At 38.2% G+C, this 14,667-nt stretch overlaps 1 protein-coding gene across 1 annotated transcript in view; it reads right to left on the bottom strand.

Annotated features, from left to right (window-relative positions):
* Positions 1-14,667, bottom strand: part of LOC137650070 (uncharacterized) — a 640,515-nt gene that overhangs the window by 88,311 nt on the left and 537,537 nt on the right. The window contains exon 5 of the mRNA XM_068383141.1: positions 12,846-12,959. Coding sequence (XP_068239242.1) covers positions 12,846-12,959 — 114 coding nt within the window. The remainder of the gene's footprint in view (positions 1-12,845; positions 12,960-14,667) is intronic.

Below are 14,667 nucleotides of genomic sequence, written 5' to 3'. Positions count from 1 at the left end.
TTGCTTTCCCAGGTAAATACCCGATTCTTGCGCCAAAATCTTGAATGATTAAATGCCACCGAGTTCGTTTAGGGCTGTGATTGAAGCCTTTAAAGAACTCTGTTAGTGGTTTATGGTCAGTAAGAACCTTAACGGGATAACCGTAAATTATGAACTTAAAGTGCACTAGCGAATTAACAATAGCTAGTCCTTCCTTGTCTATTACTGCATACTTACTTTCGGAAGTTCTCAATTTTCGAGAATAGAAAGCTATCGGGAAAAACTGTTTATCATATTGCTGAAGCAATACCCCTCCTACTCCTAAGTCTGAGGCGTCTGTTGCAATGAAGAATTCCTTACCGAAGTCAGGAAATTTTAAGATAGGAGAACTACACAGTTCATCTTTCAAAGTATTAAACGCCTGTTGATGTTGCTCAGACCATATGAAATCTACGCCCTTCTTCGTAAGATCAGTTAAAGGAGCGGCTATTATTGAATAGTTGCGTATAAAACGCCTGTAATATCCACTACAACCCAGAAATTGCTGTATTCCCTTGACATTAATAGGTATGGGAAAATTACGTATAGCCGACACCTTATCATGGACTACTTTAAGACCTTGGCTTGACACCATGAAACCCAAATATATTAATTCTGTTTTGAAAAATTCACACTTACTAATCTTTACCCTTAAGTTATGTTGTCTTAATCTCCGTAGTACTAGTTCTAACTTACGTAGATGTTCCTCTAAGGTGTTGGAAAAGATTACAAGATCATCCATATAGGCATGCAATATATCCCCTAACAAGTCTCCAAACACTATGTTAATCATTCTTGTAAATGTTATAGGAGCACAACGTAAACCAAAAGGCATCCGTAAAAATTCATAATGTCCCCTGGCTGTGCTGAAGGCTGTGTATGGGATACTATCTTCTTCTAATGATATCTGGTGAAAGCCTTTAAGTAAGTCCAAGCTGGTAAAATATTTATTCTGACCTAACAAAGACAAAATATCGTCAGTACATGGCACTGGGAATCGATCAGGGATCGTTTCCTCGTTTAGACGACGAAAATCGACGCAGATACGCCATGTTCGATCTTTTTTCGGTACAACTATTAAAGGAAAATTATAAGGGCTATTTGATTTTCTAATGACTCCTTCCTCTAACATTTTACCTACTTCATCATTTATTTCATTCTGGAATTTCATAGGGAGTCTGTACGAGGGTACATATATAATTTTCTGTTTGTCTTTTAACCTTATTTGATGCTCGATCACATCTGTTGTTTTCCTAAGGATCCATCCGTAGTGGAAAAGACATCTGTATATTTAGTTAAAAGTTCAAAAATTTTCTGCTGAATTTCTTCGTCTTGAAAGTCCTTACTGATTTTATTTTTAATAGATCGTAAAAGGGATTCATCCGCAACTGATTGAGAGTGATTGATTTCAGCAACGGTAAGAATATGATGTTTATAAACTTCTACATCCAAGATATGTTGATTTTTGTGAATTACTAAAGTGTTATTTAAATGATTACAGACTTCGATATTACATTGCTGATGTGAGCCTACTGTATAAATAGCTTGTGTGACAGACAATCCGTTAGTTTTCAAAGTATCGGAAAGGATTAATATTTCAGATCCCGGTAGTGTTTTCTTTATTTGCACTATTAAATTCGAAGGTATGTTTGGTTCGATATATTGCGTGCAAGATGATATTACGGGTGAACGAGAATTCTGCTGGGTCGCGTATATTATTTCTTTATTAGTGAGACAAGTTATTGGTTCTTCAACGTACGTTACGGTTACATTTGTCGTCTCCTTTTTATCCAAAACTGACTTTAAAGTATTAGAAGACTTATAGAATTTCCCTTTGATATACACGCCGTGCTTTGCAGGAGCTAAGATAATGTTTTGATTTCCCATAGATGGGTATCCTATAATTACAGCTGGATACATATTAATGTTTTTCACAACAACAAATGTATCGGCAAACGTGCGATTACCGACTCTGAACTGAATATGAGTTATGCCTATGACGTTTAATTCATTATTTCCTATACCTGAAAGTCTAATTCCTGATTTTTCAATCGGAAAGTTCGAAAACAACAAATGATGCGTCTTCAAATCCATAATATTACGTGGACTACCAGAGTCAAAAAATAACGTAAAGGATTTGTGTTCTAAATTTACAGCATATAAGGTTGGCCGTAACTCATTTTGGTTTATTATTGTATGAATTCGTTGCAAATCTACGGGAGCATGCACTGTTTTACTTAATTCGGCCGTGTGTTTCATAGGAAAATCTATTGTCTCACAATTATCTGATAAAACATTAAATTGATTATTCAATACTATTGATGTTGACATAAATGACCTTGACCCAACATCACTCTCTTCCCCTCTAGAGTTAACTATGTGGTATTTGCTTTGCTCTGCACATTCTGAAAATTAGGCTGACTTTGCGAGGTCTGGTTTGACGGCCCAGGCTCAGCGATATTTGAAGAAGTGTTTGTTTGTTTCGGACTCTGAACTGCATTGACATTTTGTTGTTTCTTCTTATTGTTAAAATGAGGATTTTTCTTTTTATTTCCATATGGAACTGACTGTGGAATTGACTGTGTATTTCTAGGATATTGTTGTGTCTTACGCGCTTAACATTGACTATAAGAATGTGATCCTGTGTTGTGAACTGAACAAAATTTCGTTCTACAGTCTGCGCTTATGTGACCTTGACGTTTGCAGTTGTAACACGTCACTCCCGCTACTGGATTGTTAATTACGTTCACTGTTTGTGGTTTTGTTTCATTCTTAGCAAAAACTTGAGTTAACACGGGATCGAGATCTGGACACTTGGACATGTGTTTCTTTATCTGTTTATAGACATCCAATTCCGTACTTGCAGGCATTAACTTCTTATCAAAGCACCGCACTAAAGCTTCAGGCAACATAAGTGTCATGCAAGTTAAATACATTAATCGTAAAAAATCTTTCACGGAGATATTATCGTTAGTAACCCAAGTGGAATTACCTAAAATGTCCTGATATTCATTAAGCCTATCAGCTATGAGAGCTGCTCTCTCAACAACATTAAGCCGATTCATAGTGGCTTGATTAAGTGTATTTCGTAACGTTAACACTACATCCAAAGCTTCCTCACCCCCATAGATCGCGCGTAACCTAACTTTGAAATCATCCCAAGTAACTGCTTCCTGAAATGAAACACCTCTTAAATACGCACTCGCATCCCCCTTAGAAAAATCTATAAAACTTTTAGCTTCTTGTAATTGTACAAAAGGATCTACGATTTGTTTGGCATTTAAATGGGCATCAACGGATGAAATCCATGACTCCACATTTTGTGGCAAGAACCCGTTGACACGGCCTTGAAAAGGAAGGATTGCTGACCTGGCATTTACAAGCGTCACAATTGGAGGAGGATTAGCCTGGCCTACACCACTAGGTCCAGGGGTAGGGCTGACAGGAGCAGCCATGACTGCTGTATTTTTTTTTTTTCTATCTCTTTGACCCCTTTCAATCCTATCAAAATATCTATATGAGTACAGACGCCCACTGCGTAAACGCATATGTATAATAAAATTCCCCCAACAATGTTACTAATCCCAATACATTTCCCCCCAAGAGTTTATGAAAGAAAAAGGAATTAGCACAAAGAAAGAAAAATTCTAAATGAGAATTCGGAGTTTCTTATAACAAAGTTTAGGAATTCACTCACCCCAGTAATAATTGACTAACGACTTGTGATACCTACACTTCACTGCCCAAACTGAAATGAATACAAAATCTCTGTACTTAGCTTTATATGAAGTCGACTCGTCGTCTCTCTCTCTCTCTCTCTTGATGTTTTGTTAGCGATGTCTCGTTCTAGTTTCTTGTTGAATGTAGTTCTTCCTGGATATGTTTTGCAATTGTTGAACGCCAGTCCTTGGGTTTCCTAGGATGTTGATTGAAGATTCAATTTGTATACTAACATATGTTGGTGTTAGCATTTCCGTTGGACTTAGTCAAAATTGTAGATTCTTGTAGATAGTTTTGAGTTCTTGAAGATCTTTATCAGGTATTACAGCTTTTATTTTGAAGTCTTGAAGATCATTCTCTGGTTTTACAGCTTTTATGTTGAAGTCTTGAAGATATATCTCTGGTTTTACAGCTATTTATTTTGAAGTCTTGAAGATATTTCTCTAATTCTTAGAGTTTAATAGCTGTCTTTGAGTTTAATCGCTGCCACCATTTATTGGTGTGCTACTGTCTTAAGCACACATTTGAGTATGAGTTGTTTTCAGATGTATTTAAATGGTTTACTGAATACATCTTAATGGTTTTTAAGTTTTATTGTGAATAAACAACTGAGTTAAACATCTCCATCACTGGAGGAAGCTGTGTTGGTCCACATGACCAATTCTGGTGAAGTTTAGATATGAACTGAACAAATTACCGATATCACAAATATCGTATGCTTGCCTTAACTTAACCAAGTGACGGAATCGGAAGACACCTGCATCCGGTGACGTCACAAACTTTCACACGAAGAGACAATGTGTTGACATTAAGAAAGAATGGCAACTTAGCATCTTACATCCTGCTTACAATTTGAATGACTATAGCAAATCTCACGGTTAGCTCTTCCAACCAACATGACATATTACGTCATTTGTTTTAAACATGTAATATTACTATTCTAACTATTACACATGGAGCGCAGGATAACAAACAGGGCGGCCGTAGCACTCGGCCTTGTGTTCTACGTCACTGTTATCTGTGAAGAAAGGAAGTTGTTATCAATTACAATTCATGCTCTGTTGCACAAAATACACTATTCGGGGAATAAGTCACCGTCCTTGTGAGATAATTCCTCGAAAGGGAGCTGAACTGTAATACACTTTAATTCTGTAATGAAACAAACACCCGGCAGTGTTGAGAACCTGCCGACCATCAGTCGCAGGGAAGGGCGGCAATGACAACTCCCTTACGGCGGAGGCAGTTGGATACGATGTCAACAGCAATTAAACTTACACGTATCTAACAACGTATATTTCCATTTATACATATATACACTCATATATATGTAAGATAAATGAAAACACACAAGAAAAAAAAAAAATAAATAAAATTCATCAAGGCAAGCCTTTGCGGGAGAGAAGGGCAGTAAGTCCGTCCTCTACCGAGCCAAAAAGTAAAGTGGTTACTCAGCTGAGAGGTGTGAGTGAGCAGGGTAGCTAGTCTACCCCACCCCCCACCCGCTAACTAGCGGATGGGGTAGTTATCCCTCACTAAAATTATCATGGCTCTTCTTTCAGCTGCGCCGTAAGTAATACTCTAATAAATAGTGAAGGTTTGTATCTGTGTCGGAACAAATAAGGAATATTAAGGGACAAATTCTTAAGTCTTCAAAATATTCTTAGTTTGACAGAAGATAAATCCAAAAGAAAGACTGTTTGGTAGTAAACTCTATTAAGTTTAACTTCCTCTATGTTCAAAATCAGAACCTTCAACTAAATCCCAATGAACAGTGTGTAATAAAGGGGTTTTCCAAAGGGTATTAGGCATTTATCTGTACCCTTTAATGGCTGAAAATACAGTTTCTTATTGCAAAATAAGAAACAAAAATTTTTAACAATATAGTCTATACAGTACTGGATTTGGCTGCTGAAACTCTTCGATTGAACCAACAAATAAAAACATTCCACTGTTACAGTATACACGATTGGAAAAAATTTCTTTTGGAAGCTAAAATGGATAATTTAGAGTTGCAAAAAGTTCCTCCTCTTGAATACAGTGGATAGATCAAATATGTGGGGTTTTGTGTGTGTTATTTCCACTTAAGATTGATTGAGAAGGTTTGACCTCCAAAGCAATCTTCTCAGCTCTTCTGATATTAGAGGCCACAAGTCTGGAATCGTCCCTCAGTGAGAAAAAGGAACTATTAGGGCTATATTAAATGCAGGGAGTTCAACGAAAGGACAGACAACAGCAGGGAATCCAATATAACAGAGTACCAAAGAAATATTGTCTCCCCTGCTCTAGGGCCAACATTTCAACAAGCAAAGCACAGACTCAGGGTTCAGGCTCTCTTGAACCTGTCACAGTACCTCCACTGCTCAAATTTGTCTGGTAACCGACAACAAATACTAATATTAAAGACAATACTACCCAAGCACTTGTTCAAGGGCAGTCATCATCTTTCATATTCAGGGTAAGATTCATACATCTACATTCCCTATAAAAGACTAAGACGGTTCTCTGAGACCACACAGCTCCTCCCCAAAAATAGTTTTCCCTGTGTCAAAACACCTTTTTTGGGGTTACAGTGCCATTTGGTTCCCAATGACTAATACCACAGCAATACGAAACTAGACTCATGTATAAAAAATGACAACCACCTACAACTAAGTAAATTTCCAATTGATGCACATATGAGTAATATGAAAAATTCACAAGTCTGATACTCACCTCATACGAGAAATCTCTAAAGAAGGAGCCAGAACTTACTTTTAGATTGCTTTATCTCATGTGTTGGCAGCCGTAGAGCAGCTTGAAGCCTATCATGGTGCTTCTGCTGTGGAATGAGGTTGATGGAACTCTCTTCCATACAATTTTTTCTTCATGGGTGCCACAATTAACCCGAGTACCACACGGTGAACTGCTTATATTTGATATAGGCAGTCTTAAAGAGATTGTAAGCTCAGACCAACACGTAAAGCTTTGGATGTCCTGAAATTGTATATTAGCAAAAATGTCAATGAGGAAGGAATATTTCTGTCACTGCGAGTTTTAGAGATGGAGAGAGCTATTCTAATATAGGAGATCATTTGAATATAGATAGCCCTTGCAGAAAGTGACGTGTTGATTTGGATATTTTGAAAAAGACTACCTTCTGCAGATGTAGATTTCTGCAAATATAGTTGCAGGGTAGACATTGGACAGAAGTCAGGAGGTCCCGCCTCTGAAAAAGCTTTTCGTTTTGGCCAAAATTAGGAGACCTGGAGTTAGAATCAAGAGACAGCAAGGAGTGATAAGAATAATCTCATTCTCAATGTAATGCTGCAAGCAAAGAGTTCTCTTGAGTATTCCTTTTATGGACCTGGTAGAATTATCAAGTTTTGCCAAAAGCTCAAGCACTCTATCAAGAGACCCGGACACAAGAGGGGTAGGTAGGGATGGTAGTTGTAAAGCAAATAACTGACTAATCTTTTGAAACGTACCCAAGTCTAATTCTATGCCAAAAGCCTGATTGAGAGGTTTTGTCAGTGCACACTGATATGAGAAAATTGTTAATGGCTTAACAGATACTGGAGCTAAACACCACAGGCTGTTCAGCCGTGTAGAGATACAAGCCCAGCTGTCCCTGAGAAGTCCTGAGGGATATTTAAAGCATTTGAAATCTTACTCATTGGAGGAAACATAAACTGGGGACCATCTGTTCTACAAGGTTCAAGGCATCTCTTACCACTGCGTGATAATCCACATTTGGAGCAATGTATCGTGGAGACTTGTGGTTCTCTTCATTACAAACGGGTACACTTGGAGATCCGGGATAATCTTGAGGATTTCTTGGAAGATATTCTGATTAAAGGTCCATTTTGTCCAGGGAGGTTTGTTTGGACAGGACTTCTGCTACCACATTGAGGGAGCAAAAAATTTAGATTGGGAATAGGAACATATCTGTCTCCCCAAGAAACTTCATATTTGGGAGAATCACTGCTTTGCAAATTCTCCAGCAGACTTATCCTCTAGGAGACATCAAACAGCTGCCTGGTTGTTGTTGAAAATCTGGATATGAAAGTTCCTTCTCAGATTGAGGAGCATTATCATCAGGAAAACCGCCATCAGTTCCAACAAATTTATGTGAAATACTGCAAACTGAAAGGACCATTTCCCAAGCCTATACGTCTCTTTTGAATGACCTCCCTAACCTAACTTGGGAGCTTTTTAGCTTTTTTATGAAGGATCATGGATATTGGGGGAGGGACTTATGGGACCAACATAGGGAGCCATAAGTGAGGTATAAAGTCTGTATATTCTGTTGAAGCAAGGACATTTTCATTAGTCCAAGATTTCAAACTGGGTAACTGGGATCGACTGTCTTAAAACCCCTTCCGAGCTACTCTTCCCCAAATCTAATTGAGGTTTTTCAACTTGTTCTTCAAATATGGGTAGACCATTGAAGTAAATTGAAGAAGGCAGAGGACATTCTCTAGTTATCATCTGGAGGAGAAGTAACTGAAAAAAAGAAAATGACCTTGTGTAAAATTTTGTGCCGAGGTGCTCCAGCAGGCTTAGAGTGGCTTTTGACATATTCCAACAAAGACGTAGCCACTGGAATATCCTTATTCAGATTAATCTTAAATTTGTGAAATTGCTCAGGATTAGCCATTCATCCAGATAGGCTATGACCTGAGGGCCATGCAACCTAGAGTTTTGATCACTAACTTTGTTACATTTGTGACCACCATCAAGGCTATATTGAGGCCAAAACCTATCCCTTCAAACTTATACAAACTTATCCTGAGCCAAAAATGTAGGTAAGGTCAGAAAAGGGGAGCTATAGGGACATACCAATAAGAATCATTTAGAACTATGGTATAGGTCAAAGCTCCTTAGTGTAGCCATTGGCAGATAATTGTATTGGTCGTCACTACGAATGCATCACATCTGATGTTTTTGTCAAAATGATATAGGTCAAGGACCATTGATCTCTTGTACGAGTTTGGCGATCCAAGACCAAACCAAACCTCTTTGAGACTATGCTGTCCCCACTGAGAAAAAATTCAACATTAGTGAAAACAATGGAGATGACTTCCAACCTCAAGACATTCATTATTGAGATCCTTTACCTCTGCGAGACCTAACCAGTATCCAAAACTCTCTTGGTCTGCCTCCAGTTCCTATTATCACTGAAAAAAATCCCTAAGTACTCAGTATTTTGGTCTCTGCAAGAGTAGGATAATGTTGCTGCCTATATTTGTTTTGATGAAACTTGGTTGTAGACTGGACAGACTTGGGATAAGTGTGTAGTGTTGGTCACAAGCAGTTTGCCTCTGGAACTGTTGCCAACCCCTATCAATGGCTGGAGCCTTTTAATTGAATGGGCTCTTCTGTTTTAGATGGGGCTGAAATAATTTGATCTATTTCTCTGGAAGTGAAATGTTAACTGCAATTGTGTTAGCCTTACCTTTATCCACTAATGATTGGAAGAAAAGGAATTTACATAAGGAGTGACTAAATAAGAGCTCCTCTTCTACCTTCTTCAGATTGCAAGTAACCAACACATGGAGCCTTATCTAAATATTTTGCTTTGACAAAGCTCTGAAAACCATTATAAGTAAGCATACAAAACAACTTCACCATTGCATAAGTTAGCCTACTGCCAGAGAAAACATAACAGACACCAGATCAAATAAAGCCTGGTGAGCCTTGAGTTTTGTTGAGAGAGTATGGTTCTTAAGGAAAACCTGATTCTAACTGATTAGTACCCATTTGAACCTCTATTTCTTGGGGAGAAAGACTTCAGGAATACTTTAAGTTCTAGGAATCCTTCAACCTCCTTAGGATAAACCCTTAAAAAAGAATTACATTCTTTGTGCAGGGTGAAGTCTCCTTTCAGTAAAATGAAGCATGAGTCAAACTGAACAAGAAAAAAGTCCATCCCCATCTGAGACTGTTTCTGCCAAGCTGCTGTGGGCAGATGTGTGTGTAACTAACTCTTCAATTCCACATCATCAAATGGAAGATCAAAGCCCTTGTATCAAAAATTGCTTCTTTGATTCAGGTAAAAAATGGACATCCAGTACCAGATTGCCCCACCAACACCTCCCTCATCACCAAACTCAGAAGCCTTAGGTCAGGAGTTAGCCCCCACCCCCGAGTGGAATCTTTCCTGGGGTAAAAAAGAAAAAAAAAAGGTCCAGGCACCTGGGATGGGATGAGGAGGGAGCAAACAGAATGTGGAAACTCACAGGAATTGTAGAGCCTTAGACAAGACCACCATAGAGGGAGCAGACCAATCCCTCAACTAACTTACCAATAACCGAGTCATCAACAGGGGAATCAAGCTGATTGAACCCAGGGGGAACAGAAACCTGCCGAGAAGAATCTGGGTGGAGTTGACATAGCTAGCTGGCCAAATCAAAGGAAAGGATCAAGAACAAGAGAACAAATACCTTTATCTTTAATCAATAATATTGGAAACAAGACTATGTTTAGGTGACCTCAAAATTTCCAAACTTCTAGACATAGTGATGGATAAGACAGTTTGCTTGAAAGAACATAGCCATTTTTGGTTAGCTGAACTTTTCATTCCTGCTAAAAACTTCAATCAGATCATGAAACCTACTTCCCACAGAACAATCATGAAGCTTATGCACTCATCACAAGATTTCGAAAGCAAAAATTGTCCCCGGCATGAAACACAAAGAGAATGCAGCTCAAGATCACCCAAAAACAATTCCTTTACACAACAGCCCAGTGATTGTTAACAAATCTGGACCAACATACTGGTTTGGGGTCTGGTATCCAACTGCACAACTACTTAATCAGTTATATCTACAACACGGCCCAAAATAGGGGGAAAATCAAAGAAAGATTGTGTTCTCTATTCTTAATCATAACACCCACAAAGGCTGATGATACAGCCTCAGAAGCCTTTCTAACCACTACTAGGATTCAAAAAGGTCAGATAATTCAACATTAAACAAATTTGGAATGTCAGCAAATTTTTTCAAATTTGTCAAAGTAAACAGCCCTCCCTTATCTGGTGCAAGGAGTGTGACATTATACTCCCTTGGTTGTTAGATGTGGTTTAGATGTTTCTCTAAGAACACTGGCCTGGTTTGCCCTAACCCCAGTGACTCCTGGTCTAGCTTAGTATTATCATGGGTTGATAAATATCTGAAACTAATTGACTGGACCTAATCTCATTTAGGTAACTGTTAACTTTACGTAACCAATGAATAGAATAATCATTATTTGAGGATGAAACCATCAAACTAATCCTATAATACATATGTCAGAAGATTTAAGTAATTCATAAAGGTATTTGTTAAAGCAACTGTAAATTCCTTACTGACAGGTTCAAGGGCAGGAAAGAGACTGTAATCTGGGACTAGATTGGCAACGATCCATCTTCTGAGATAGAGGGCTTTAACACCAAATGGGAACTTGAAATAATTATATGAAGCAACATGATAGGCCTTCTCTGTCGGCTTCTACATGCGGTGATTTGTCCGCTACGGTGTTAATGTACTTATTTCTCTTGAAGTAATTATAGACTACTTTTTCTGTTTATCTTTCTTAATCTGAGAGTCCAAGTGTCTCCTGGGAGGAATATACTAAATGGATTGTTAGACCTTTCTGGACATTATCTTATGCTGAAGCACTACTGCACTTTTAATCAGATGTACTTGTTTTCACGTTAATTTATAGTAAATTGAAAGTATCTATTACCATATTTGATCCTGTGGGTTGCATCTTGTGAGATAAGTCGGATTACATGCTTTGCTAATCATAGACCGGGATTATTCCTCCAAACTTCTCTACTATCTCCTCTCACTGGCACCTGTGCAGGATTAGTACCCTCATTAATCTTTTGACTTTACTGTGTGAGACTACATAGTTTGGGAAGAGAGAGAGAACAATCTTCTCGGATATAACAATGATAAAGCAAAAATTATCTTAATACAGTAATAAGTCAAAAGATTGTGAAATGCAATCAGTGTATCATTATAATATAAAAAGTGCTCCGATCAAGGGACGAAGTATGGAATACTGTACAGTATATGTCAAAATAGGTGAGTCAACCCAGTCGCCATGCTAGTCCGTGCCCACCCACGCAAGAGATTGGAGAGGTATACAGCCAATCGCGACGGGATTGGCCTGTCTGGTCAAACATGCTGACAGAATGAGAGGACAAGCTAGTCGCGCCGGGTTTGTCCTGTTTACCCCCATACACGTCGCTGTCAAATCAGCGCACCAATCCTCTGTGTGTATGGCCTGCTTTAGCGCTTTGAACAAGTGTTATGTGTCAAGTACAGCAATTGCCTAGCAACGAAGTATGATGTAATCAGGAAGTTAGGAAATAGGAGCTTTTTCAAATTTTAGAGGTAAACATCGATAAACTAAGCTTCTGGAAAAATGCAATAAGAACATCAGAAGTGGTTCATAAAAATAAGATTTCAAGATAATATTTCTTCATACAAACCCATGAATTTTATATGATATGGTTATATTCCTGATCAAGATGTTCCCACAATTACCATTCTTTTTTTTCTCTCAACCCAGAATAAGGTATTTTCAGAACCCGTTCCCTCTGGAGCCTCTTTATACAATATCCCCTCCCACCTACTGCCATTTTTCATTTTCATTTTTTTTTTTTTTTGCTGTAGGCCTGGCTGGAAGTAATTGTTTAGTTTCATGAAGAACTTAATAGTATCTATAATCACATTGTTAGTAACCAAATCCAAACTCACATGTTGTAAAACTTTAGTCAACATGAATTTATAACCCGTAATTGATAGAATAAAGAAACATAATATTTAACAATAAACAAGTAACTGGTTATGTACCAAACAAATTAACACAAAGTAAAACCTCACCTAAGAACATGGGAGACAATATATTACATCTATGGAAAATACAAGAGGTACAATATTTTAAATACAAAGGAAAATAATATATAATGCCATAAAATACAGTCAAATTGGGTAGTTCACTGACAATTATTGACCATAACTTTCCTATAGAAGAGAGTGCATTAGCCTTCCTATGCAAGAGTTTTGAAAAACATTTTGAATTTGACTATTAAATCTTAAGTAAATGGAACATGGGTGAAATGAGCCTGTCACACACACCTGTATCTAATGTATCTACTTCATCTTGATCATCTCTACAAGGATTCTTCTGTTCCATATCCTCTTCTTGTTGTACACTATCCATAAAAATAGCACTGTTATGGCGCATACTATCTGTGAATAAAATATGAAATTTTGTCAACAAGCATAAATTATTCATAGTAAAAACACTACATTTATTATAGTCAATTCCATGTATAAAAAAACATACATTACTACTAGCTAAGCTACAACGTTTGTTAGAAAAGTACTTCAACAGGGTAAATAGCTCAAATGAGGAAAGGATAAAAGGAAATAAATAAACTATACTGTATATGAGAAATGATATTTTCATAATAAAATAAATTTTTGAACATACTTACCCGCTAGTTATATAAGAATGGCTAAAGTCCCTGGACACCCGGCAGAAAATCAAAATCTCGTGGCAATCGCAGATATGCCAGGTGTATACTAGCGCCCTCGCAGTAGACAGGCCGAACTAATCCAACCAATTCAGACCTTCCATGCCCCTTGGTCTCTAGAGGGGAGGAGGGTGGGATTATAACTTATATAACCAGCGGGTAAGTATGTTCAAAAATTCATTTTATTATGAAAATATAATTTTTAAACATAAAACTTACCCGCTGGTTATATTAGAATGGCTGATTGACACACTTGGTGGTGGTTCAGAGACAGCAACGTAATTGAAAATTCACTTAAGAGTTAAATATAACAAACTTAAGAGGTTCGTACCTGATAAGGAAACTGACTGCAATGGTTCTCTGCCTCATTCTGTCTGCTATCCTTAGGAGATCCAGCGGTCCACCCAGGGGGCTGATGATCTCTAAGAGCTGTCAAACGGTGCCATAACCTATAACTTGACAGGACCTCAACTAATACCCTTGTTCCAGGCGCTCTCAAGGAACAAAATGACCACCTGACCAAATCAAAAGATTGCGGAAGACTGACGACCAATCTCCACATATAACCATAAAAAACTATACAAGTTCCAAGAGGGAGAAAAGGGTACTACTGCATTCGCCGTAACGAATGGACCCAAAGTGTAGCAGTCCTCATAAAGAGTCTGGACACGTTTCAAATAATGGGATGCGAATACAGATTTACTTCTCCAAAAAGTTTTATCCATTATGCTTTGCAGAGAACGATTTTGTTTAAAAGCCACCGAAGTAGCTACGGCTCTAACTTCGTGCATCTTAACCTTGAGCAGCTTGAGATCCGCCTCACCACACTGGGTGTGAGCCTCTCTAATCAAGAGCCTTATAAAAAAGGATAGAGCGTTCTTCGACATAGGCAGTGAAGGCTTCTTAACTGCACACCACATGGCCTCTGAGTTGCCTTTCAAATTCTTTGTTCTGTCCAAATAGAACGTTAGTGCTCTAACAGGGCAGAGCACCCTTTCCAATTCCTCACCCACTACATCATAGAGATTAGCAATCTCAAAAGACTCAGGCCATGGATGGGAAGGATGTTCATTCTTGGCCAGAAAATCAAGCTGCAAGGAGCATATGGCTTTCCCGTCTCGGAAACCAATGTTCTTGCTCAAAGCGTGAATCTCACTGACTCTTTTAGCTGTCTCCAAGCTAACCAAGAAAAGTGTCTTCAAGGTCAAATCTTTAAAAGAGGCCGAGTGCAAAGGCTCGAATCTGTCACTCGTGAGGAATTTAAGAACGACATCCAAATTCCAGGCTGGCGATTCCTGTTGACGCCTCTTAGAAGTTTCAAAAGACCTAAGGAGATCTTGTAGGTCTTTATTGTTGGAGAGATCCAAATCCCTATGCCTGAAAACAGTTGCCAGCATACTTCTGTACCCCTTGATAGTCGA

The sequence above is a fragment of the Palaemon carinicauda genome, chromosome 1 (assembly GCF_036898095.1).
Source record: "Palaemon carinicauda isolate YSFRI2023 chromosome 1, ASM3689809v2, whole genome shotgun sequence".
NCBI lineage: Eukaryota > Metazoa > Arthropoda > Malacostraca > Decapoda > Palaemonidae > Palaemon > Palaemon carinicauda.
The sequence above is the reverse complement of the archived record's forward strand: the minus strand, read 5'-3'. Positions and strand labels throughout refer to the sequence as shown.